This window comes from Pieris brassicae, chromosome 5 (genome assembly GCF_905147105.1).
Source record: "Pieris brassicae chromosome 5, ilPieBrab1.1, whole genome shotgun sequence".
NCBI lineage: Eukaryota > Metazoa > Arthropoda > Insecta > Lepidoptera > Pieridae > Pieris > Pieris brassicae.
In genome coordinates, this window is record NC_059669.1 from 20,323,831 (window position 1) to 20,349,701 (window position 25,871).

The following is a 25,871-nucleotide window of genomic DNA, read 5'->3' on the forward strand; positions in this document are numbered from 1 at the left end:
ATATCGCCTAGTATTATAATATTTTTAGTCAGGGAGTTATCTTCTAGGTATTTAGTCACTGATTCAGTAAATTTCTTTTTGTTGCTGTTTGTATGTGATCGGTAGATTCCGAGTATGGTTAGGTTTTGTATTTTGATAAGCATGCCAGAAGCTCCGTATAAGTCTAGTTCTTGCTCGGAGTGTTCAATGTTATCTTTGAGATAAATAACTAAACCATCGTTTTGAGTTTATTTTTTTGTTGTATGATGGGCCTGATAGCCTTTTTTGATAGGGAGGGGTTTATCGTGGTGAAGTCTACATTCTGTTAGAATAATTATATCTGGGTCTGTAGATAAATCAAGCAGCTCTAAGTTTAAATCTAAGTCATCCGAGTTCTTATAGACACTTCGTATATTTTGGGTTAGAATATAATATCCCTGTTTTCGGGTTGGAATGAAATTCTTGAGCTCTTCAGGTAAACAGAGAGTTGAGGAGAAATTAGATGTTTTGTCTAAATCTTGAAAGTACCTATCCATTTCTGAGTTTGGTAAGGCCCAGGGGGTTGTGAGTTGTATTTGAATATGGCTTTTTCCATAAGTGAGGAACCAGCAGGAAGCAAGGTAGGATGAAACAGGATAGGGTATGTATTAGGAATTGGAAATCATGTAATTTTACTTTGATGTGTTTATGCAATGGTAGGTATTGAGGCATTATTGTGAAAAAGTTATAGTATTATTATTAGTATATATATTATATATAATAGATGTAAGTCACTAGTTAAGTTTGGTGGCGGTTGTTATACGCAATATATGTTGAATGAAACACTTTATTTGAAGCTAGATGTCAACTAGCTTTTATCATTTAAAATATGAGCTTATAACTAACTCAAAATTAGCTCTACCCCAGTCGGAGACTCCACGTAGCAAAGTTTTGACTCTAGACACTACTTTGTTTCGGTACTCATCGACAACTGTCAGTGAAATTCCAGCTCGGCCAGTGTAAAGCGTATCCCCAGTGCAATCGTTAGCATAACGACGAATGTTGCTAAGTTGCAACATAATATTGATATGCAGAAGAAATAGGAGAATTGGTTATAACCTTGTGGAACCCCAGCGTTCACGGGTATAAGGTTGGAACAGCTTAGAGCGAGATTTATTTTAAAGCGCTAAATCCTAGACAATTCGGACATCTGAAAGGAGAAAAATAGATGCTCTGGAAATGTAGTATTAGAGGCAACCAGCTAAGGATTCCCTGGATAGCTAAAGAAACAAACGTGTCCATACTAACGATTACGATACCTTTCGACACTTTGTTACCAACGCACACTGAGTTTTGTTCATGTAACACGCAAAGATCCAGAATAAGAGGAGTGGAATAAGAAGTAATTGTTCAGATTTTATTTGAACATTGATCAACTGCTGAAGCAGTTTACGTGTGTTCCAAATATTAACAGCGGACGAGTAATTTTTAATTATATTTTATTCCAATATTTATAAATTTCTGACACAACTTACATGTGTTTCAAAATGTTAATAGCTGAATGTGCGCAATACACCTCACTAAAATAATATTATATATGTGTGAATAGGTATAAGTAGTATTTAAGATATTGCATATGAACAATAAATCAGATTTGAATATTGCTGTGTCGTATACATCTCAAGCCCTTAATTATCGTGGTGAGCCTGCTCGATAGCTTTGAGATAGTCCCACCTCCTCGAAACTTTGATCTTACCCGAAGGACTCCGTTTGTCACCTTAGGTATCTTAGTACAGACATCCCGTACTTATTTATATAGTCACTATTTATGTGGACGTAGGGTACGTCTATAGGGCTTAGGGATCCATAGGATTGTTAGGTTTGTACATCTCACCCTCTCATATATATTATTATCTAGTGCAGCTTGCTCATACATACATCAAATATACTATACAGATACTCCTGACATTCAATACATATAAACAAGCTGTACAGTAATGGTTGGTTAAGTAACTTTATAAAAGGTCTTGAACTTTATCAAATGCTAATCAATCTCCTCTTAACTTTTTATTTATCCATCCGCAGTACTATTTCCATTGTTTCTTCAGAACGGTAACTAAATACGATTCTTCGTTTTACAGATTAGTTGTTGTGAGATTTTCATCCAAAAATATAACAGTTGATAATCGCGATTATGCAGATTCAAAATATTTTATTTATTTTTGACCTCATATTTCTCAGAGAACGTGAAACAATTCACACTTAATATAAAAATGCAATTTAAATTATAATATATTCTGCCACTTTGTACCTTTCCATTAATTTCACTAAAATTGTAAAATATTTGCTTTTATGTCCATTTGCAGCTTGCTTTTGCAAATTTAAAATATTATTATGAAACTTTACCTTTTATTAGGTTAATAAATGTGACATTAGTAATATATTTAATGCAATGCCCATATGATGGAGTAAGGTGTTATGAACAGTAGCTCGGAGCTACGTTGTCGACTTTGTGATAGTGTAGCAACAGGTCTCTTGACTGCGATCGAAGCGTTTTCGACAATACAATTACGCAAAAGCGGTAGTGTATGTAGAATACTTTTTAGTAGCAATATGGCTAGACACCTTGTTATTATGATTAATATAATGGAATTGTTTGAAGATATTTTGAGAGCAGGGAACTTTAAGCGTCTCTTTGTAGTTTGTAGCTTAGCTAAGGATTGGGTTTTAACTTGTCTGGCGATAGATGAGTAGTTCTGCATTCGCGCTTAGATGTCAAGTGTCGTAATAGTAAACTTGCTATAAAAACTGCGCGGTTGTCAGTCATCCGTCACACGTCTGTACTGAAACTCTATAGTATGTAGTATGTACTCTGTCGTCAGACGTCGATAATCATTCGTCAAACAAATATTATTTTCCATTGTTATTTTTTCTGTTCATTCCGTTAGAAGTTTGATTTTTGTCTATTTTTAATTATTTTTTCAGCCGGCTTTAGTTTAATTCCACTGTATTTTTGTGTTAAATATTTTTCTGGCTGATTTAAATTTCGGCAGCATGCAAAGTGCTTCAGACATACTATCGTCATTGTTATGGTTTAAAGAAAATAATTACACAGACGATGAAAATGATGTTCAAATAATAGAGCAATTTGTACAAAATGTTGAAGATTTTAGCTCGCAATACGGAAGTGAAATCAGTGTTTCATATACTGCATTTAATCTTCGTGGACCACCTTCAAATTTTCCCGACTATGGAGATTATCCACAAGCATTTGTTATGGTAAGTAAACAAACTATTTTGTTTTATATTTTAGTTGTCTATATAAAATCTTTAAAATATATATTTTTTAGAGGACATATGGTACATGGTGGGATGAGGCACCATCAGTGCAAGAGGACTTTATGCCACAAAATAAAAATACTAATTCAAGCCAGGATTACGTAGGTTTGTATATTTATCGTATACAATATCGTTTGTTTTTGTTCTAAGGTTCTTTTATATCTGAGGTTAATTGTTAAAAAAGATTTGATTATTTTTGTTTCTGACAGAAGTGTCCTTTGAAAGAGCTGTTTATCCACTAGAGGTGGCTGTTTTTGAAACTTATAACCCTGGAGCCTTAGTAAGAATTTGGGCTTTGGGTCCAGTGTCTTGGATTTTACTATGGGAGGGTGAACCAGAGTATGCTGGTGATACACCAAGGATATTTAGTCCCCCAATAAGAGAAATAAACTATCCTACAAGGTATACAAATGTTTTGTTTTACATAATATAAAGAAAAAAAATTTTTTTTTAAGAATTTCTAATTTTATTGTTTTTTTTAAGAATACTTCGTTTGGAATTTAATCACAAGCTTCTACCATATTATACCGAACTTGATGCAATTTTGCTTAGAGGAAAAGAACCACCCAATGAAATGAAAATTAGGAATAACTTTTCATATTCAAGCCTTTTTTATAAAAGGACTCAGCCCGCGAAAGGTACTATAAAATTAAAATAATTTAATTTAATTTGAATATTCATGTAACCTTTGTATTAAATGTGCTAGGTTGGGAGTGATGTTTTTGATTCTTTTTGTTGGTGTTTTAGCTCTGATTGTGCCTTGGTTTTGCAACCAATATATGTGCACACACTAGCTGATAGTAACAATAAACAAATTGATATAACTAGTTTAATTATACCATATTATTATTTTTTAAAGTATAAAATAAACTAAATTGTCAACAAAATATTGTATATATATAATCTATTTTATTTTGTATTTAAGGTACATTGTTAAATCAAGTAATAGCATCAAATCTCCATGAGAATGTTGTACCACCAGCAATGATTCCAAAGACTGAACAAATTCTTGACACTGGACCTGAGTTGGGTGATTTTCAACGTTTGCCTGTAAGTTTAGCAGCATAGCATTGCATTTTTTTTATATCCAAGAATCTATAAAAAAGTTTTTACTGTGAAAGCAACCAAATAGAGTATACACATATTGCTCAGAGTTGAGTCTGTTTCATTGCTCACTTTATTTGTATGCTGCTAATATCTGTTTCTGTGGTAAGTAACTAAACCGATCTATCTGAGTTTGGCTCTGCATTTTCAAATATTACGTGATGAGATCAAAACACCTCAAACCGGTTTTCCGACAGTCAATGACTGTCGTTGTGTTACAGATTAGCTGTAGTAATATAATTAATACAAAATAAATATTAAGTTCACTATTACGCACGCAAATATTTGACATGGTTTATATATATATATGTCAATCCTATTCCTTACAGACATTCTACATTTTAAAAATCTAAAATACGGCATTATCCTGATATATCATGCCCATTGAAAAATCTTTGTTTAAATACGCTGTAATGTTAGGAGAGAGTTTACCTTATCGACGGGATGTACGTTAAATATTTGACAGTTACAAAACCCATGAACATATTGTATTGGATTTTTATTTTATTTAATTTTTTGCGTAAATTCGCTTATGGATTTTATACTTATACTGAAAATACAACAAATATAGTCCACGAAAATTGGTCCAGCCATTCTCGATTTATAAATGTTTTTCGATTTTTAAAACCCAATTTTCTGTTTTATATAACAAGATTTTTATACGTAAATTTCTCTTTCGCTAAGTATAATAAATTACGAGAACTTTCAATATTACGCACAGCGTTTCCTTGAAATTCACGTGTTTTCAACCCAGCTAGTGATTCAGTACTCGGCGATTAAACTCAAGGCTAAACTTTTTTTATTTTAATTAAAAACATTTGTAAAGGCTTTAACTGCTCTGGTTAAACGTTTGTTAAAAAATAATACATAAATGAGACAATATGTGCCGGTCACAATTTGTCCGTCCATCGAAGTTTCGACATAATATTAAAATACTTAAAACATGATACTAAATTAGACATGATAATTGATTAATGGAGGTGACTTTTCATTTTATAACTGTCAAAGTCTCATTTACCTCTTGGAAATATTATATGAAAATAGAACCGAGATTATGTCAAAATCCAATGCGTTTTGACAATCGAGTCTAAGTCCCGTTCCTTAATATCGCCTTTACAGTTGAGACTCATGCACTTCCATAAGTCAGATACGTTCCTAATATATTAGGTAGGGGAAAAACTTTTTTCGCGTTATAGTATGTATAAACTTGTAATAAAATCTCTTTTGGCTAAACTATTTGTATCTGGCTGGTTTTGGTATCATTAAAAGTTTTAATTTTAAAGAAGATAATTCTAAATTCAAATTAGGAAAATGTGTGATTTTTTTTTTATTTGTCAAGATGAGTGAAGCTAATGAAGAAATTCGATACATTTTAAAATTTTATTACAAAAAAGATAAAAATGAAAAAGTAAGCCGCGAAAAAAAATTGCGATGTTTATGGGACCTAGTGCAGTGTCTGTGAGAGTAGCACAAATTTGGTTTAAGCGTTTTCAATCCGGAGATTTTGTTGTCGTAGACGCACGTCGTCGCTGTGGTCGCTCTATTACGGAAAAAATGGATGCCATTTTTGAAAAAGTAGAGCAAGATCGCCATATCAGTAGTGACGACGCAGCTGTAGAACTGGGAATTGACCACAAAACAGTTTTGGTGCATTTGAAAAAAGCTAAACACACAAAAGTACACAAAAAAACGATCGATATTTGAGTACCTCTCGAGCTCACTGAAAGAAACCTCTTTATTATGACGTAATGAAACTGAACCATTGTTGAAGAAGCCATGAAGTCATGAAAAGTGAATCACGTACAACCAGAACGTGCAAAAAAGGTCGTGGTCAAAGGCCGGTCAAACTTCACAGACTGTGACGAAACTGTCTATTTGCTCCAGAGATTTTTTAAGAGACTCAAATGTCGCCGTGTCGTTCAGAGCCAATCTAGTTTTAAACCTGTGCCTTTCCGACCACTTGAGGGCACGATTTAGGACCTGTATATCCTGCATGACGATAAGCTCCGATCTTCAGGTCGTTTTATAATAGGCGACAGAGTCCTAGCGATCTTCATTTCTCGCGATAAGATTTTTTTGCTTCCTCATGGGGTTTCGATGAATGCTGGCCTTTACAGCATTAACAGCCTTTGTAGTTCTAACAGCACGCGGTTGCCCCGTTCTTTTCTGGTCTCCGACAGACGAAGTGTTGTCCTCTTTTGATAGATAGTACGATATACGAAAATACGGAAGATACCAAGCTTTTGACGTGTCTGGAATATGACGGACGGCTCCATACCCACTTTGTGCAAGGCGATCACTGCAATCCTATTTTCTTAAACACCCATTCCATATTGTAATTTGATAATGAATTCAAAACAATATTTGAAATGGCACAAAATCGAACGAAGATTTTTTAAATTATGTGTTCCAAATTCAAAATAATTTATATGTTGAAAAAAGATTTTATGTAACAGTATTTATGGCCAGACTAGCTGAAATATGAAGTGTGAATCCTGTGGATTAGTACAAATTTGGAAACTATGGCCGAAATATTAAAACATTTAAACAAATGTAAACCTTCGCTCTAAATATTAAGATGAATTTTTAAGTAATCTAACAGCTACACGTATTTATATTATGAAAGAAAATATTCGGAAAATACACAGCCAAAACAGATAGCATTGATAAACAAAATATACGAAACGGAAACTTCATTACGTTTTTCAATAATCGCGTCCGTCTCAACTCGCAGTAATCCATTAGAATAGATACAAGATTTTCCAGTACAAAAGATATATAAGTCCTTCCACGTCATATTATTTGTGTTACTCATAATACTTATATTAAATTAATTATTCATTTCTATTATTTATATTATAATTATTATATTTTTGGAGTTTACTCCTTAAGAAACGATTTGAGTTATAAGGCCCGGTACGGAAATTTTATGAGGAGTAAAATCAAGTGTAACACGAAAAGTTGTGGCGTTACGTAGAAAGAGACAAACATATATATCTGTAGGATTAAACGTGTAAAAGAATGATTCCATCTCATTCTCTAAAATTGGATTTGTATAAATTGAACACAATTATTATTGTTATTATTTATATTGCTTTGTAACAGACTTTATGTAATACGCTTTATTGAAGTAATATAAATAATCCGAATAATTACAGATATATGTTTGTTTCTCTTATCATTTTAGCAGATGCGTTCATTTACCCTTTTTTTCTATTCGATATATATCATAATTATCGTTCGTAAGGAGTAAACTCCAATCGTGCGTCGTAGCTGTCACACTCACACATTTTTTTTGTCTTATATATTATATTATAAGCTACATCTACATGTATGTATGGTATTTACAATTTTCCTTATCTATCTGCTTATGAATCCAAACTTGTTCGTTTCGGAGGAATAAGGTTCTAGTATTGTCTTTTACTAAAATAACTTTTACATTATTTTACATAATTTAAATTATAATTTTATATTACACTTCAATCCGTTGAAAAAGTGTTTTCTCTAAATAAGGATCTAGCCTTTATAAGTACACATAGTCGATCTGTTATAACGACATCAAACGGTCATATTTGGTCGTAAAAACAGATAATAACAGCCGATGACGTTGTTATTACGTACCCAATGCAATATAATTCAGTATACATAAATGTGTTGAAGAGGTTGGGGCTGCGGGGAGTGTGAAACGACAACTATGGTTTTGTAGGCGCGTAACTTGCTCATAGACGTACCATTTACTATTTTTTTACACTGGCTGAATACACAAGAGTTGTATTGTCTATTATAAGACTCATAAGATTCAATATTCCTGCCAGATCTCTAAGCTCGCACAGAACCTTTAACCTTCCGACTCCCAGAACCAACATTGGGTTCCGTGAGCCTCTTCACAGGATGTGTTCTACTCTTGATTCTACTACTAATATCGATCTTTTTTCGCACTCCTCTACTGCTTCATTTAAGAATAGGTTAAAACAACTATTCGAGTAGTAAACCTTGTATATTTCTTCTTATTTTGGCTACTAGTATATCTGTCGTTATACCGATCTATAAACTTTGTATTGTCTACTTAAATGTTCTGCTGTCATGTCACGTTTTGTTTTGCTTTATATACTTTTTTTATCAGTGAAACTTTTTGGATATATCCAATGCTTTAATTCTTATGTTTATATTTCTTTTCTGACTTCTACTTTTAGAGATGTATCTGTTTGTTTCCCAAATGAATAAATAAAATAAATAAATTTGTTATGATTATTTTCTTTTCTTTTCTGATTCGTATAAAGATATTTTTGTTTAATGCGTTTTTTATTTGCGTAGTTTGTTAGCCTTTTGGGTTTCAAACTTGAATCAATAGTTACCTACTACAATACATCTGGTTATAGACTTACAAACATTGGAAGGTTTTTTTCGTTTATTACTAAGAAAATTTGTTTGTATGTAATAGTTGAAGACGAAATCTTCTGTAACGCAGATCTTTTTATTTTAAACAATGAATAGTTAGTTTTGATTTTATGATAAACATTACAGACTAATAATCATTATCGTCTAATTATCCGTCGAGTACATCCGCGATGTTATTATCTCTATGGGAAACGAAAACAATGAAATATGAAATAATTATAACACATAAATGATCTTCGTTCATTATTGCAATGTTAAAATTGTCTGTGGTTAACGTGAATTAAAATATAAATTAAAAAAAAAAAAACAGGATAAATGAAAATAAAATAATTGTCAATTGTCATCTATTAGCCATCATTAGCCACTCGGTAATTACAATATAAACGATGGCCTCGAGAGACGGTCATTAAGAGATTATTTTTTTCTTATTGTCATCAACTGTTTATTGAAAAAAAAAATGCAATAATCTAAATCTAACACGACTAAACAATAAGAAACGGTTTGCAATAATGTTTTTAAATGAATTAAAATTACAAATGTAAAAAACTAATAACTCGTGTGACCTTGCCAAAATATGTTATGTTTTCGGCAACAATTTGACGGAGCGAACGGAGTTACTTTTCGTAAAAAAATTGTAAATTAAATGCACTCCGATACATAACGGAAGTGCTTTAACCAAATTTAGACAATTATAATATAAAGAAATTACTCTTTCGAAAGAGTTTTTTTGTAGTTACATCATTATTCATAGATAAATAGTATTCATGTATTTATTTGCATTCCATAACGTTACAAAAGATGTTTAAGAGGCTTAAAGCTAGGTACAATATTATGGACCCTGTTAGGTCACAGCAAAAAAAGGCATTACAAAACCTATATAACATAACTAATAGCAACAAAATAGCACATAAAACTTCACACTCCAGGCTATTGTGTGTGTAAGAGTGACATACATACTTTAAAGTGACTACAAAAAAGAAGGCTTTAAAATGCTAGTTTTTAATGTACACCTGTGTTATAGATCAGACAATTATAAGGACATTTTTTATTAAATTATAATTACTTTATTCAATGAAATTGCATGTATCGTATTCTGATCTATAGCCACAGATTATTATTTAAGATTTTTAAATACAAACATTGTGATAAGTAAGGATTCCATCTTGTCTAGTGTATGCATGCTGTTTAGTATGCATTCCTGCAAAGGACATACCTCTGAGGCATGCGAACTTCCTTGAATTGTTCTTAACAATATTATGTTGGCTTTTGTTTAGTCACTTATCCTTAACACAAATACATATCAGTGTATAATGCATTTTGTATTAGTTAAGTAACTCGTAAATAGGTTATTTGTCTAAGGCATGGTTTCGCAACCCTTGTGGGGTTCGAGTTTGTTGAAATAAAATAAATATTACATAAAGGTACGAATGATTCGTTTATTAAATGATTTGAGGATTATAGTGTAGTGTTATAAAACTGAATACTAAGATGTGATAAACAACTTGTTTTAGTCAACTTTTTTGCTATTTCCTGAGACAAAAATGCTTGAGAATAAATGGTCTAAGGTATTTACTATGTAACAAACAATTATAAAACATAGTTTAAAAATAAAAAATATTGAAACATTTTTTGTTTTTAAGATTCCTAAAAATCAAATATATCATGAGCATTGTCGTTGTCCTGTAATACATTGTATTATTAATTGTACAATAAAAATATAAAATCGTATAGAATCAATGGCGCTTCAGTCTTTTTAGGTCTGGGCCTTAATTTTCTATATATTATAATATATATTCTATTTATGATCTTTCAATGCGCACATGGATGAAACCTCAGGGTTGTGAGTCGTACGTTGGCCACACTAGGCCGACAATATTTTATCCAGAGCATATAATACGTATAATCCAGTCGCGCTTAAACCCCTTAGTGATTTGAGGTGGAAGTCTGACAAATGTCGTGAGACGTGTCAGTTTCCTCACGATGTAACTCAAACTCAAAATAACTTTATTCAAAACAAGGACACTTGAACGTCAGAAAAGAAGTTAAATTAATTGTAAATTTACATTTCCTACCAGTTCGCAAGTCAAGGGCGTAGAGCGGGCAAAAAGAACTGCCAATAAACTTTCTGCCACTCTTTTTAAATAATGTGAGCCTTCATTGCAGGTGTACGAACGCAGTAAATATAATAGTTGATGACTCTATATTGATTTACTAGTGACAGATGTAATTCTGTGTTTCAGGATGAAACTATACTGACTGTGATGAAGTACCTCGATATGCAGTCTCTTTGTCGGTGCGCACAAGTCAACAAGCATTTTCGAAGGCTGGCGTCCGACGCAATACTCTACCGGAGTATAGATTTACGGCCGTATTGGCACTGTGTTAGGTCACAGGTAATAATATAATCCTTGCTTAACATAATATATACATATTTGTGAACTAGTCTGTTGCTGGTGATAGTATACATGTCGCAGTAATGTAGTTAAATCAGAGAGTTAATTGAATATCTAGACACTTAATTAAAAATCGATATTCAATCAAGTTGCTAAAGTTCTGTGAGTTAAGTGAGTGAACGAAACGTTTAATGAGTTTCTTAAACGTTCCTAGGCAACAAGACAAACCTAACCTAACCATTTACTCCAAGCTCTCAGTTCTTCATCATCACACCGAAATAACAATAACAAATGAAATAATCATGGCGGAGTCTTGTTTTACATTGTTAATCAACACGCTGGCTTTCGGTCAGACAGATAGTTAAATGTTTTCGACGCTGCTTTATTTAAATCAAAATGCTAGCGACTTGATTGAATATCGACATTTAATTAACTGTCTAGAGATTCAATTAACTCTCTGATTTTACTACTTTACTGCGAAATACAAATTAGAATACCAGGTCATAGAATAAAAAAGACATATTCAGATTAATGTTGAATATAACTGTGTTAGAAAGGCATATAAATTGTATTTTTTTTATATTATATGAGTTACAGTCTCCTTGATTTTCTCGTATCAACAATACATGAATAAAATTCCTTCTAGTCATTAAAGTCAAGTTTTTTTTCAAGAACAATACTCTTTAACAGTGGCGTAACAATAGGGTGGCAGGGCTGGCAAAATGCCTCGGGCCCCCGACTCAAGAGGCCCTGCCCAATAGGCCGCAATCTCAAACTTGTTTTATTTTTATTTCATTGTAAATGTATGCAGGTTTCCTCACGTTTCCTTCACCGAAAAGTTAGCAAATATATGATGAATCCATTGAGATATTATGTTCTATGGATGAATGCAATACGCATTGGGCCCCAAGGCCTAAGAGAGGAGTTTTTTTTGTGGTATTGCTGGGACATATACAACGTGCTGAAAATCTCGAAGTTTATTAAAATTAAACTGAGTATACGTGACGATTTTTACTGATAGGGCCCCATCAAAAGAAATTGCCCCAGATGGTATAATGCCATTGTGTCCAGGGACTTTTTCTATCTCTTACATTAGTAATAAAAAGATATTTATGGATTCCTCATTCGTGTTACGCGTTGATGATAAAATCGTAGAAAGTCTAGAGCCTTGCATTAGTCCAGAATGTTTTGGTCGCGTTCAATCATTAACAAACTACACGAGTGTGATAAGGACAACGTTAATATTACGTATTAAATACTAATTGCATGAACGATACAGGAATTTTTACGTGAGAAAAAAACAGTACTTTTAGGTCTGGCACTCAGATTTCAGATCTGTTTCGTGATCATTTGTTTTCGAAGGGAAACTTCTTTATCGGCGTTGGAAAAAATTACCGTCACATTTTTCGGTTACGCGTCACAATTTTCCGTTACGCGCCATCTATTTCTTGCCCCTACAACGATAGTAATAATTCTATTACAATTCATGAAATTCTGTAATACTCTTAGTAATAGTAAGGTAATATGAAATAATTATATTATTTGTATTCATGTCTATGGTAATAAAATGCTTTTGTTAAACTTAATCTAATTTAACTTTAGTTAACCAATTTCTGTATAGTTGCATATAGTAGATCATTTTTCGAAAAATAAGGTCATAAAGAAGTTTCACTTCTTACGTGTGTACACTAGTACACGCACACATTTTTATAATAGGCAAGTAGGCGATGAGCCTACTGTGCCTAACACACGACTATTTGGTATCTTCACGTTGTTTTTCTCTGCCATACGAATGTTAAATGTGTTCAAGTACAGCTGCGATTCGAAACTACGCCTTCAGGAATTAGAGTCGCACGCTGTAGATACTAGGCCAACACTGCTATATAAAGTAAATAATTGTTAAAATTATCTATTTTTAGGTTTTGATGACATTGTCAAAACGTTGCAAGTTTCTTCAAAAACTTGACCTGTCATGGTGCGGCAGTCACTGTATGGTTCAACCACATTTTGTTGTCGAGTAAGTGTCAAGTTTCTTAATGCTAGTCACTGGTACATATAAAATATCTTTGTAGTTATGATTTCGTTATAGAATATGTAGGTAGGCCCTACTTTTCGTTATAATAAGTAGTCGGTAGTTTTCAGTGTATATTTGCTCCCAAGCTCATTAAAGTATTTGATAGTTATGAAATGGACTGTTAAACATAACGATATATATTTAGACTGTATATAATATTATTTCTATAAATTTTATAATCATAATAATTAACTCCGTTTCGTGTAATTAAAAAATAAATTTGTTTTAATATTTTTAATGCTAAAAATGCTTACTGACTGATAATTGCTTGGTTTAACTTACTCAAACGAATATTCTGTTTTCTCTTAAAGACGTAATGCTATAGCGTGGTCATATTATATATGTGTGTAAATAATGATTATTGATCAATTTGTTAATTCTGGAAAATACGAAATCTAGATAATTCTTACACAAAATATTAGAACATTTTGTATTGTTAAAGGTATAGGACAAAAGTTGTTGTTTTCAAGTATACTAACAAACTCTAAATGTTGTCTCTTAAAATACATATTTCAGCAACACACTTCATTCAACATACATATTATATGCGTTAAAATATATAAAACGGCCATCCTAGCATCGCATCTGTCAAGAAAGATTATAGCCGATATAGTGATAGTTAAGCATTCCAATGATGAAAGAATTTTAAGATTAAATAATCGAAGTGAAAATTCTTTATCGGCGTTGTAAAAAAAATACCGTCACATTTATCGGTTACGCGTCACGTTTTTACGTTACGCTCCATATCTTTATTGTCCCTACCACGGTTGATTCGAAGCCACTTGTAACAAAAATATATAGTAACGATAACAATGATACTAATAATTCTATTACAATTAATGAAATTCTGTAATAATCTTAGTAGTAATAAGGTAAAATGAAATAATTGTATTATTTGTATTCATGTCTATGATAATAAAAGCCTTTTGTTTTAACTTTATCCTATTTAATTTTAGATCATTTTACGAAAAATGAGGTCATAAACTTTCACTTCTTACGTGTGTACACTAGTACACGCACACATTTTTTAAAAATTGTGGTACATATTACAGTTTTCTGAAGGACAGCGGCGCGGAGTTAACTCACTTGCGGATGAATTGTTGCAAATTCGTCGACAACTCGGTGTTAAGAGCAGTTGTTGAGACATCGGCTAATTTGCAAGGTTTGTGACTTCACTGTTTATTATTTATTGACTTCCTACAATAATTAAGTAGAAGGTTTAAGTATTATATTATGAATGCTTCGACAATTATTACAATTATTCGTTCATTGCTGTCGTGCACTATGAACGTTATTTTTTAAATTATAATTTTGCAAAACATAGCGACGTAATTTTTGCTGGCAAAAATGCTGTGGTGCTAATGAATCTTGAAACTGTCGCACGCAAAGTTGTGGTACCTTTAAAAAAAAAGCTTTAACACATTTAAAGAAAACACCTTTTTACCGGATTGAAGCTTTGTAGTCGATATCAACTCCGGGGAAATAAACACAGATAACACAACTTTCTCTACAGCTGTGTACTTTTGACATTCAACACTTTTTGTCTTCAGTAGCCGTGACCACGCACGCTGTAAAGCACGCGAAACGTCGGAAATTTTTTAAAATTATGTAAAAGTAATAAGTTTATAATAATAAATAGCTTCAATCCGGTAAAAATATGTTTTCTTTGAAAAAAAACTATTTATTCCTTAAGAAATATTTCGTATATAATTTAAAAGTTAGTTGAAAACTGAGCTTTATAAAAACACTAATATAATATAACTTAATCCAAGACCGCTGTCCTGTGTTCCTCTGTTCTTCGCCAAATCGATCCAAAATTCTTCTCCGTCTTTTTAATTCCATCAGTCCACCACCTTTCCAGTGGGCTACATCTTTTTTTGATTGGTAATCTCACCAGTAATCTTACTAGATCAATCAAATTGATAAAACAAAATACTAAACCGTTTTTAGTTTGTTGCGCAATTTGAGTTCATATAACATTATTTAAATTAGTTAAATTATGTTCCAATATATTCAGCATACAGAAATGAATACATTACATTGGCATAAATTGTTTACGAATATAGGAATAAAAATCCATGAAAATTTGTCTCTTTCGTTTAGTATGATAAAAGTAGAGACAACATGCCTAGCTTATGTTATTCGTCAGATAGTGAGGTACGGAAAATACCATTGTTGTCGATTTCATTTTTCGCATGCATCATTCATATGGATTTATTTATACGTTTTATTGAGTATTCAGCTACAAGGGACTGTTTTAAATATTATTTATTGATGTCCGAGACTTCATTTTGATGTTTTTTATGTATTTTGAGCAAAAACTTCTCGAAACAAAAAATGGTAAAGATTGTGATATGTTTAAAAAATTTTAAATAAGATTTAGAAGCCTAATTATTTTGAAAAATAATATAATTAGTTAGGATTAGTTTAGGAGTCTATCACACTATACTGAGGAGTTCCGGAGTCTTCGAAATTCCTTCTGAAAAAAACCAAACCAACCAACCAACCTAGGAAGGTTCAGAGTTCAGGCTTCACTCTTTTTCCAAGTCTTCGCGATTTTAACGGATTTACTATTCGAAACTTCTAGTTATTTTAATTATTTATTCTCGTTTGACATTTAAGAAAGTACATAAAAAAAACTACAATCGCAATCAAAACTGTGTCCAACTTAGCTTCAAGTTGCGGTCACCAGCAATACTGATTTGCAGTGGATCCATAATATTGTGTGACAGATAAAGTTGTATCAATAAAAAAAAATGTATAGAAAAATAATACAGACACAAACAAACATAGAACAATACATGATAACTACTGAATTCCCATCCCAGCCAAAGAATTCTTAAAGTGAAATATTTTAATAGGTTTTACTGTATTTTTCAGAATTATGTCTTCGGTCTGTAGTTACCTGTTCCGATTGGGCGAGTCTTGTGACGCTTACGAAGTTAAAAAGATTAGATTTATATAGAACTCATATAAATACAAGCGCGGCTGTGGCTATAATACGAGCAAACCCTGGATTGCAGCATCTTAATGTTGGTATGCAAATTATTGCTCATCTTTGTACCCTTATATAAGAAAAGAACATAATGAAAAAAAATTATAAGTCACTTGGTTTCAGACTAATCTTTAAACGGTATTTAGACTTGCGCCAGGGCAACTATGATTCTAATCGATTGCTTGTTTATATCCTTTAGCGCAAATTTTGATGTTCAATCTTTAATTTCCAAAGTTTTTTTAAAAATATTATGGTAATAGTTAACTTTATGCCAGTTTCAAGTAAAAGGTTGGGAAACTACACGCGAAAAAATAAAAAAAAGTCTTAACAAAACAAAGGGATGAGCTAGTTAAAAACAAAATATGTACATGAACATATTACATCATAATATTATTATTGATTATGAAAGAAGATAATACATTATAATACAATAAAGCTTAAAGCAAAAGGCAGGAGATTTTAGTCGGAAACGGAACATGAAGTGATTGAAAGGAATATAGAAAGGTCATATTAGGAACAAGAAAAGAAAATATGGTCTCAATATCTTCTCCACACTAATATAACTATCAACAATACGAAGCCTTGCTAAATGATAAGGTCATAAACGCATTCTGCAAATGATAGAAGTGACAATTTTAGATTTTTTAATCTTATAGAACCACGGTTTACTGGGGATCCTGGGTTGAATTGCAGCATAATGTTTGCCTTTGAACTCGCTGCTTATGAACCATCATCATTCCATGAGTCCCAAAGATGGATTTTAGGAAGGGCAGCTAAATCATGACAATTATTCATGTATGTCTATGTCGTTTCCAAAGTTTCATCTATTCGTAACGCACGCGGCGTGACGTCGTACGTCGCGATCGTTGAGTCCGATTTTACCGTACGGTATTGTACGTACATACGTACATAGGAAAAAAAGACGTTTTTATGCTACATTATCCCTTATTATTGGTTTTATGTATTTCTGAAATAGTATACACATCAGCCTATATATTCTAGGTTCGTGCAAAATGATATCTGGTATGGATGAAGTTGCAATCGCACTTGGAGCTAATTGTCCTAACCTTATGTCGGTGGACTTCTGGAAGTCTTACTCATTAACGGCCGTTGGGATTCGGGCACTTGGCCATTGCAAGCATTTGCAAGAACTGGATGTTGGATGGTGGTAAGTTCTATTACTTTGCGAATTAGGACAAATTTGATTGCCATATGACATAGGAGATTTTTTTGAAGATTTTTAGCAACAACGTCTAGCTTCATTATTGAACATTCACAATGAAAGTTGAGGCGGTAGCCATCAAAAAATGATGGTCGGACCAAGTCGTCTTTCCAGGATTGGTCTTCTCATAGTGTACGGGAAAAAAAAATTCTTGAAAGTTTTTCGTTCGATTCATGTGTTTGTCGTATAAAATCGTGCATTATAGAGGATAGTAAGTAAATTAATACAATATATTGTATATTAAAGCCTTCAAGCTGGAGGATCAGGCGAATGGTTGGCAGCGTTGTCTGGCGGAGAGCTTCGGAAACTTTTTCTTGGTGCTTTGCGTGGGGTTTGCGATCGGGACCTAAGGACCTTATTGCCGCGCGCCAAGAAACTATCGCAGCTGGATTTGTTAGGAGTGAGAGCTGTAACACCTGATATTTGTTCTGAGTGAGTTTTTTTTTATACTCGACTCGTAAAAGACCGGGAAAGATCGGTTTAAAAAAAGTAGTGTGTACCAAAAGGTTATTAAATTATTATAAGAATGATTCTATTGGCAAATGCTTAAGTAAAAGAAAAAATATTTTGCCAGTATAAAAATTGCAAGACATACCATGTACCATAACTGCTATTAGCATGATTGTAATATTATTTTAAATACTCGTTAATTGTTTAACCCTATTTAAGCAAGTTACCTATTAAAATAAATCAGTGCCGTCACAACCTTTTTAGGTCTGGGTCTAATCTGGTTCAATCTAATAGGCTGGTAGAGGTGATCAGCCTCCTGTGCATGACGCACGCCGTTTGTAGGTCAGAAACCAAGCCGGTTCCTCATGATTGTTTCCTTCACCTTTCGAGTGAATGCTGATAGCGGACATAGCAAAAAAGTCAATTAGCAGCCAGGGATTGAATTGACGACCTAAGGAATGAGACTCGAACGCTGGAGCAACTAGGCCAATACTTTAACTTTTTACCTTAAGAAATTCTAGAATGCAAACAAACATCAAATTATGTAATATTGTACTAACCTAAAAACAAAATGTCAAAATCATACATGATCAATACATTTTTGATTTATCGAAGTCATTCAATGCTGTAACTCGTTTTGACATGTTACCCTTAAAATTACAGTCGAGATGTAGTGACGCGTTTGTGAACATTTGTTAACAAAATGTATATTGAATTCGATCTACTAATAACTTTGGTTCAAGAAATGCCAGTTATATGGGATAAGAGCTTAGAAGCTCAACTGATCGTTAAACCGCCCGTCTTGCAACCGCCCTGATTGCGATAATAAACCGCCAAGTTTGCGGGCGATAATCGCAACCGCGGCGGCTGCGTAGGCGCACAGAACTCCGGTCCCGTGAGTTTTGAAAATAGAACTCCAAACCGCCACCGCGGTGGGCGCGGTTGCAAACCGCTTCGTGAGTCCTTACGCTAAGACTTTCATACGTAAAAAATGTATTGGATTGGCGGGATTGAATTACGCTATATTGTTAATATTTTGTTCCAATTTACAGTATTTTACACCACATAATGGTATCAAGAGTCACTGGGGGTGGTCACGAAACGTTTTACTATTGGATACTGAAAACGTTACGGCGCGTTTCATTGGGGGGGGGGGGGGGGGGGGGTGTTAGGTCATAATCTCCAAAAAATGCGTAACGTAATACTTGAACGCTCCCAAAGTTACGTATTAGAACGTAAGTCTAGACTGTATATCGTCCTAATATATGTTATTTCTTAATTTCAGTATATTAGCGGAATGTCGAGAACTGAAATTGCTTGATGTCAGTTTTTGTGATCAAATACACGAGGCACAGGTAAGTTTAATCACACATCGCCTTATTTCGAGAGCAGAATCTCATCCCAGAGGTCGTAGGTTCGATCCTCTGCTGTGCACCAATGGATTTTCTTTCTATGTACGCATTTAACATTACCTCGAACGGTGAAAGAAAACATTCTTGCCTTAGACCCAAAAAGTCGACCGCGTGCGTCAGGCACAGAAGGCTGATCATCTACTTGCCTATTCCATTAACAAATGATCATGAAACAAATACAGAAATCTGAGGCCCAGACCTAAAAAGGTTGTAGTGCCATTGATTTATTTTTATCGCCTTATTTAGTAGTGTTTCGTTTTCAAAAGTTGTGATGGTTTTTTTTAGAATATTTATCAAATTTTTACATATACATATTTGACGTTCCACCATTATGTGATTAAAACATTTTGTTTCCCGTTCAAACATATAACTTACGAGGGAAACGTTAAGAAATTCGTAATGTGTTCTTAAATTCGAGATAAGTTTATAAATAATATATACAATAAATTAGTGTTTGTTATTAAAGAATGCATTGCCTCAAAAACACCCAGGCGTTGCTATGCCTATTAAGTATGTTATATTTGCCTATAGATGCCTGTCACATTAAAAATGTTATTTTATTGTTTTTTTTACTATGTATCAGTGTATGTAATGTATCTGTGCCGAGCGTTGGCAACCTTCTATAAATAAATATGTAACTTTATTGTATTACAACTATTATTCAATCATCGTTAATCGTATAAAAAAGTACACCTTAAAGCGTATTTTTCCTACTTACTAACGCACCTATCTCAACGGTATTCCCATTTAGAGTTTATATTGTCTATAACATGACCGATAATATATCAGTCTTGCTTCGACGTACCTGTTACGTAAACGTGTACGCTTAGGCGTACCCAGAAACGTGTACAAACACGAATTTGACTTCAGTGTAATTCTTGCATAAAATGTACTAATAAAATAGATATGTAATAAAATAGACATGACCGATAATATATCAGTCTTGCTTCGACGTACCTGTTACGTAAACGTGTACGCTTAGGCGTACCCAGAAACGTGTACAAACACGAATTTGACTTCAGTGTAATTCTTGAATAAAATGTACTAATAAAATAGACATGACCGATAATATATCAGTCTTGCTTCGACGTACCTGTTACGTAAACGTGTACGCTTAGGCGTACCCAGAAACGTGTACAAACACGAATTTGACTTCAGTGTAATTCTTGAATAAAATGTACTAATAAAATAGACATGACCGATAATATATCAGTCTTGCTTCGACGTACCTGTTACGTAAACGTGTACGCTTAGGCGTACCCAGAAACGTGTACAAACACGAATTTGACTTCAGTGTAATTCTTGCATAAAATGTACTAATAAAATAGATATGTAATAAAATAGACATGACCGATAATATATCAGTCTTGCTTCGACGTACCTGTTACGTAAACGTGTACGCTTAGGCGTACCCAGAAACGTGTACAAACACGAATTTGACTTCAGTGTAATTCTTGAATAAAATGTACTAATAAAATAGACATGACCGATAATATATCAGTCTTGCTTCGACGTACCTGTTACGTAAACGTGTACGCTTAGGCGTACCCAGAAACGTGTACAAACACGAATTTGACTTCAGTGTAATTCTTGAATAAAATGTACTAATAAAATAGACATGACCGATAATATATCAGTCTTGCTTCGACGTACCTGTTACGTAAACGTGTACGCTTAGGCGTACCCAGAAACGTGTACAAACACGAATTTGACTTCAGTGTAATTCTTGAATAAAATGTACTAATAAAATAGACATGACCGATAATATATCAGTCTTGCTTCGACGTACCTGTTACGTAAACGTGTACGCTTAGGCGTACCCAGAAACGTGTACAAACACGAATTTGACTTCAGTGTAATTCTTGAATAAAATGTACTAATAAAATAGACATGACCGATAATATATCAGTCTTGCTTCGACGTACCTGTTACGTAAACGTGTACGCTTAGGCGTACCCAGAAACGTGTACAAACACGAATTTGACTTCAGTGTAATTCTTGCATAAAATGTACTAATAAAATAGATATGTTTGTAGTATTTTTTTTATTCTTACAGGTACTAGAATGGCGTCGTCAATATCCACACGTTAGTATAAAGCGATCGTTCCAGTCCGCTAACCTCACAGCGGCTCCAAACTCATTATTTTTAGCACCCAGTCTGGAGTAACTATAAGTTTAGAGAAATCCACGATTTTGCTTAGAAAATATCCAAGGAAGTGTTGTTTAAACAACGATAAGATTGTCAAGTCTAAATAAAAAATATAATTATTCTAGTGATTTTGGAAGACTGAATAGTCAATTGAATCTCTCATAGATAAGATATTCTTATATTAGAGCTTCTTTATTAAACTCAACCGTCAATTAACTTAATAATTAGAACCATTATTATTTACCGCTAATGATTAGCATTAAGTCCTATCCATATTCCAATATGTCACTTATGACGTACCAAATGTCACTGTCAATTACAAATATTGTCAGCTGTCAAGAATGACATACGTTTCAAAGATTACTTTTTAGTGTCACAAAATTACTTATTACTTAACGGACTGATACTTAACCGTATTTTTAACTATTTTATTTATAGCCCCCATCAAACAATGTATCTAATCACACGATTTTAACTAAAGTAAACATTTTGATTGACGTATGATTTTTAATAGCAACCTGTATTATTACTGAACGTTTTCACAAAGCTTTTATATAAAATGTACTATTTCTGCTAATATATATAATAACAGTGTAGTGGCTTCAGCGTGCGACTCTCATCCCTGAGGTCGTAGGTTCGATCCTCTGCTGTGCACCAATGGATTTTCTTTCTATGTGCGCATTTAACATTAGCTCGAACGGTCAAGGAAAACATCGTGCCTTAGAGCCAAAAAAAACGACGGCGTTAGGCACAGAAAGCTGATCACCTACTTGCCTATTCCATTAACAAATGATCATGAAACAGATACAAAAATCTGAGGCCCAGACCTAAAAAGGTTGTAGTGCCATTAATTTTTTTTCCTGCTAATACAATAACGATAGTTATCAATATAACTTACAAATAAGTTATAGGAGGAAATTCTATTTAAATGTTAAACATTTTTAATGTAACTTTTGTACCTGAATCATTGAAAACGCTGGCATTACCATTCCACCACTTCAACCATTACAGTTGCCACTATTTTTATGCCATCATGAGCTGAGGACTTAGTATTTCTCCTGTTTCTTCCTGTCGTTATCGAATCGGACACTTAATCACTAAGTGGAATATTTTATTACACTAAGATACCCTTAAACACTAAGGATTTTATGTACTTACTAGGAGTAACGCTAAAATTTTACGCCCAGTCACAATTAAAGTAAACCATTGTTATATTCAGATATTATTACATAACAGCCGTAAAAACCAAAAAACTACAGATTTTTGAAAGTCTACGACATCGTGTCTCAAATAAGTCGAGTTTGTTTTAATATGGGGTCGCAGTCTGTTGAAAATTAATATACAATCATATAGATACAAAAGATTCGTTAAAATAGCACGCTTTGTTACATATTATAATTTCACAGTGATGGTCGCAAGACTGTTGTTGTTGTTGTGTTATCGCATAAAAATATATACATAAATATAATATAATACACATAAAAATATAATACATAAAAATGGTTGAGAAAGATGATCTACGATATATGTCAATTTTTTACCCTCTAAAGGCTAAAGTAAGTTTTTTGTATATCTCTAACGACTGCACTGGTAAATTTAACACTTCTAATTTGCCGCCTACTTAATAAGTTTTGTGGATATTATTTTGCTTATTGCAGCTGATAACAATAAAAAAAAATCGTCCGATAACATATAATTATTAATTACACTAATTATCACACCGTCTGATAAAATTGGATAATATTTATTAATAATAAGGGCGTTGAATTTGATTGCAACACTGATTATTCAAATTACATTTAGAATCTGTGGAGAAAGATAACCTTCATGGGGTTGCAGGTCTCTGTACTAAATTATCTTTTTTTGTTGTTGACAACTCTGATTTGACATAAATATTTTTTTTTTATTCATAAAACGACGCGGACATAGAACAGATTCCATTACCGCCACACAGGTTCTCTTTCCGCACAGACTATCATATCTGTGTTCATTGTAATTCTAAGAGATACATAAGTCTGCATAATATACATGTATTTTAAAAGGTATGGGATGCGGTGCAATTCCCCTAATTATATTTCAGTCATAGTGTAAGTGATGTTTATACCACGAAATAAGTCGGGTGGTAGAGCCTTTTATTATAATAATAATTTATTGCAAGAATATGGTACAAGAATGTGTAAGGTGGTACAATAGTAAGTTCGCATATTCTGCCACACACAATGACTCGCAAATTTGTCTTTAAAGGAGATTTACATTTTACATTATTAGTCATATGAATTTGTCAATTCTTATATTATATGTTTTGTACACATCATATCAAACGTTATTAAATTTATTTCAACTACAGTGTCTCACGCCAATAATCATTTATTGAATAATATTTTTTTTTCGAAAAGTAATACACCAAATCGATTTGTAAAGTCTAGTCGGAAGATCTTTTAATTCTTTTGGTAAATTATTGTATACCTTCATTGCCATAGAAAAGGTGTTTTTTCCTAATCAGTTATATATAATATATCATTGTGTTACACGGTTCGCTTGCTTGCGTCTTTCACGTTGCTTGCCTCTTTCACGTTGCTTGCATTTTCCATACTTATTTATTTCGTGGTTTTTACTCATACAAGGAACTTATTGCGGCAAAAATCTGTAGAAGCGCCATCTTGTGGATACAAGTTCTTGCCTACCCAGGTATTACTATCATTGCGGAGATTTTAGATCGTAACCGTTGAGACCTTGTATGTTGTAGAATATTTTATATAATAAAGTTTTGGAAAATATGTGTGTTTTAATTTTGAGTTTTAAAAATGTGTTATCCTCAATTTAGTTCGAGATTTTTCTTTCCTAATGGCTGGTTTACATTTGCTATAAATTCCGTGCTAATTAGCATGGTTATTAGCATGCTCAACTCAAGGGGTGCTAATTAAGATGCCGATATACATTTGCTATGCTATTTTCATCACAAGTTGTCTCAAAAGCGACGAAAGCACTCGTATCGCAAGTAGAAAATATGGAATCTCTAATTATTTTGCAAGCGGTGGAAATTTTTCGACAACTTTACCTTCTTAAGTTCTGTACTGTAAGAAGATCGAATATTCTTAATTTTTAGTTTCACATCATTTATATTTATGTTTAAAGTTTAACCGCACTTTTTTAAAACCACAGATAACGATAAAAAATCTCACGGTCAGTCAGATTTTTTAGCGTGCTTTATAGCATAGCACATTCGCATTTGCGACATGCATGTTTTTTAGATTTCTTGAAAAAAGAATGCTAAAAACGTATTAAAAAGTAGCAAATGTAAATCAGCCTTTAGTCTAATCTAAAATCTAAAATCTAATCGAAAAAACAAACGAAAAGCGTATTCAATGTCACTTAAAGTACTGTACAGTATACTACCTCGTGCAGTCATGAATCAGCAGAGAAAATAACTTAAAATAATTCTTAAGGTATCATGAATATAAAAAAGTAAGATAACAATGTCAATTCAAAGACACCGAAGCGGGGGGATCAGATATAAATGCGTGTTAAAGAAGAGATGCTGATGTATGATTTGAGAATGACCCTGCAGTATAGGGTCATCCTCATGCCCGTGGAGAACCAACGTTAAAAGGCGGTCGGGTGTCAGGGATATGCCTCACTGGTCCCGTCCCGATTACGATTATTGGTCTGATTTTTGTGGGTATGCACAGTTCCCATATAACCCTCCGCCCCAAGCACAGGCGCCGCGTGCTTTCCACGATTTCACCATTTTTATCTTAAGTAAGTACAATCGCGAACAATCAACTATTAGTACTCAGTATACTGATTCTCTAATGAAAAGAAAATACCGTCGACTACGTTTGTACTTGGATAACAATTACATAGCAACAGAATGGACTGGAACATACTTTACAGTTATCACAATCAGTGTAAATGCATTGATAGAGTAATTAAATTATTAACGTTGTCTACGCAAGATAAAACCATACATACTCTCAACAAGACTTGAGAATATACTGAATTAGACGAGTATGTAACGATTTGATGCCTTTAAAATTATTGTCGGATCAGGTTAGCTTAGTTTCAGTACTTCCAATACGCTACCACAGGTAACACAGGCCAACACTGAACTAATTATGCGAATTAACGTTACAGAGATAAAAAGAAAAAACGTTGAACAAAAGCTTAAGTGACGAAAAATTGTCTGTACATATAATACAAAAACGTGTTAACATAAATTAGTGGTGCTTAATCGTACTAGTTTAACATGCTATTTACTTTAGAACATACATAATTTAATACTTTCAATGACAATATAAAAAAGTACTTCTAATAAATTTTGCGATGCAGGCTTTTTAAGGATGTGACATCATCCGTAACGGGCAGTGTTAGAACTTT

The 25,871-nt window shown here is 33.1% G+C and overlaps 1 protein-coding gene across 1 annotated transcript; it reads left to right on the forward strand.

Moving 5' to 3' along the window:
- The first annotated feature begins 2,808 nt into the window (after nucleotides 1-2,808).
- Nucleotides 2,809-22,101, forward strand: LOC123710032 (F-box/LRR-repeat protein 4). The gene is made up of 13 exons (XM_045661696.1): nucleotides 2,809-3,237; nucleotides 3,309-3,402; nucleotides 3,507-3,699; nucleotides 3,781-3,935; nucleotides 4,223-4,347; nucleotides 11,040-11,192; nucleotides 13,112-13,209; nucleotides 14,319-14,428; nucleotides 16,147-16,302; nucleotides 17,264-17,429; nucleotides 17,730-17,915; nucleotides 19,219-19,288; nucleotides 21,402-22,101. Exons 1-13 carry the CDS (start codon nucleotides 3,013-3,015, stop codon nucleotides 21,510-21,512), a joined length of 1,842 nt encoding a protein of 613 aa, XP_045517652.1. The 5' UTR covers nucleotides 2,809-3,012; the 3' UTR covers nucleotides 21,513-22,101.
- Nucleotides 22,102-25,871: the final 3,770 nt, after the last annotated feature.

Bases quoted from the DNA above. Each gene is read 5' to 3' on its own strand.
- LOC123710032 (XM_045661696.1), top strand. From the start codon at position 3,013: ATGCAAAGTGCTTCAGACATACTATCGTCATTGTTATGGTTTAAAGAA. The intron at 3,700-3,780 runs GTATACAAATGT...GTTTTTTTTAAG, and splicing joins GAAATAAACTATCCTACAAG to AATACTTCGTTTGGAATTTA. The intron at 4,348-11,039 runs GTAAGTTTAGCA...TCTGTGTTTCAG, and splicing joins GTGATTTTCAACGTTTGCCT to GATGAAACTATACTGACTGT.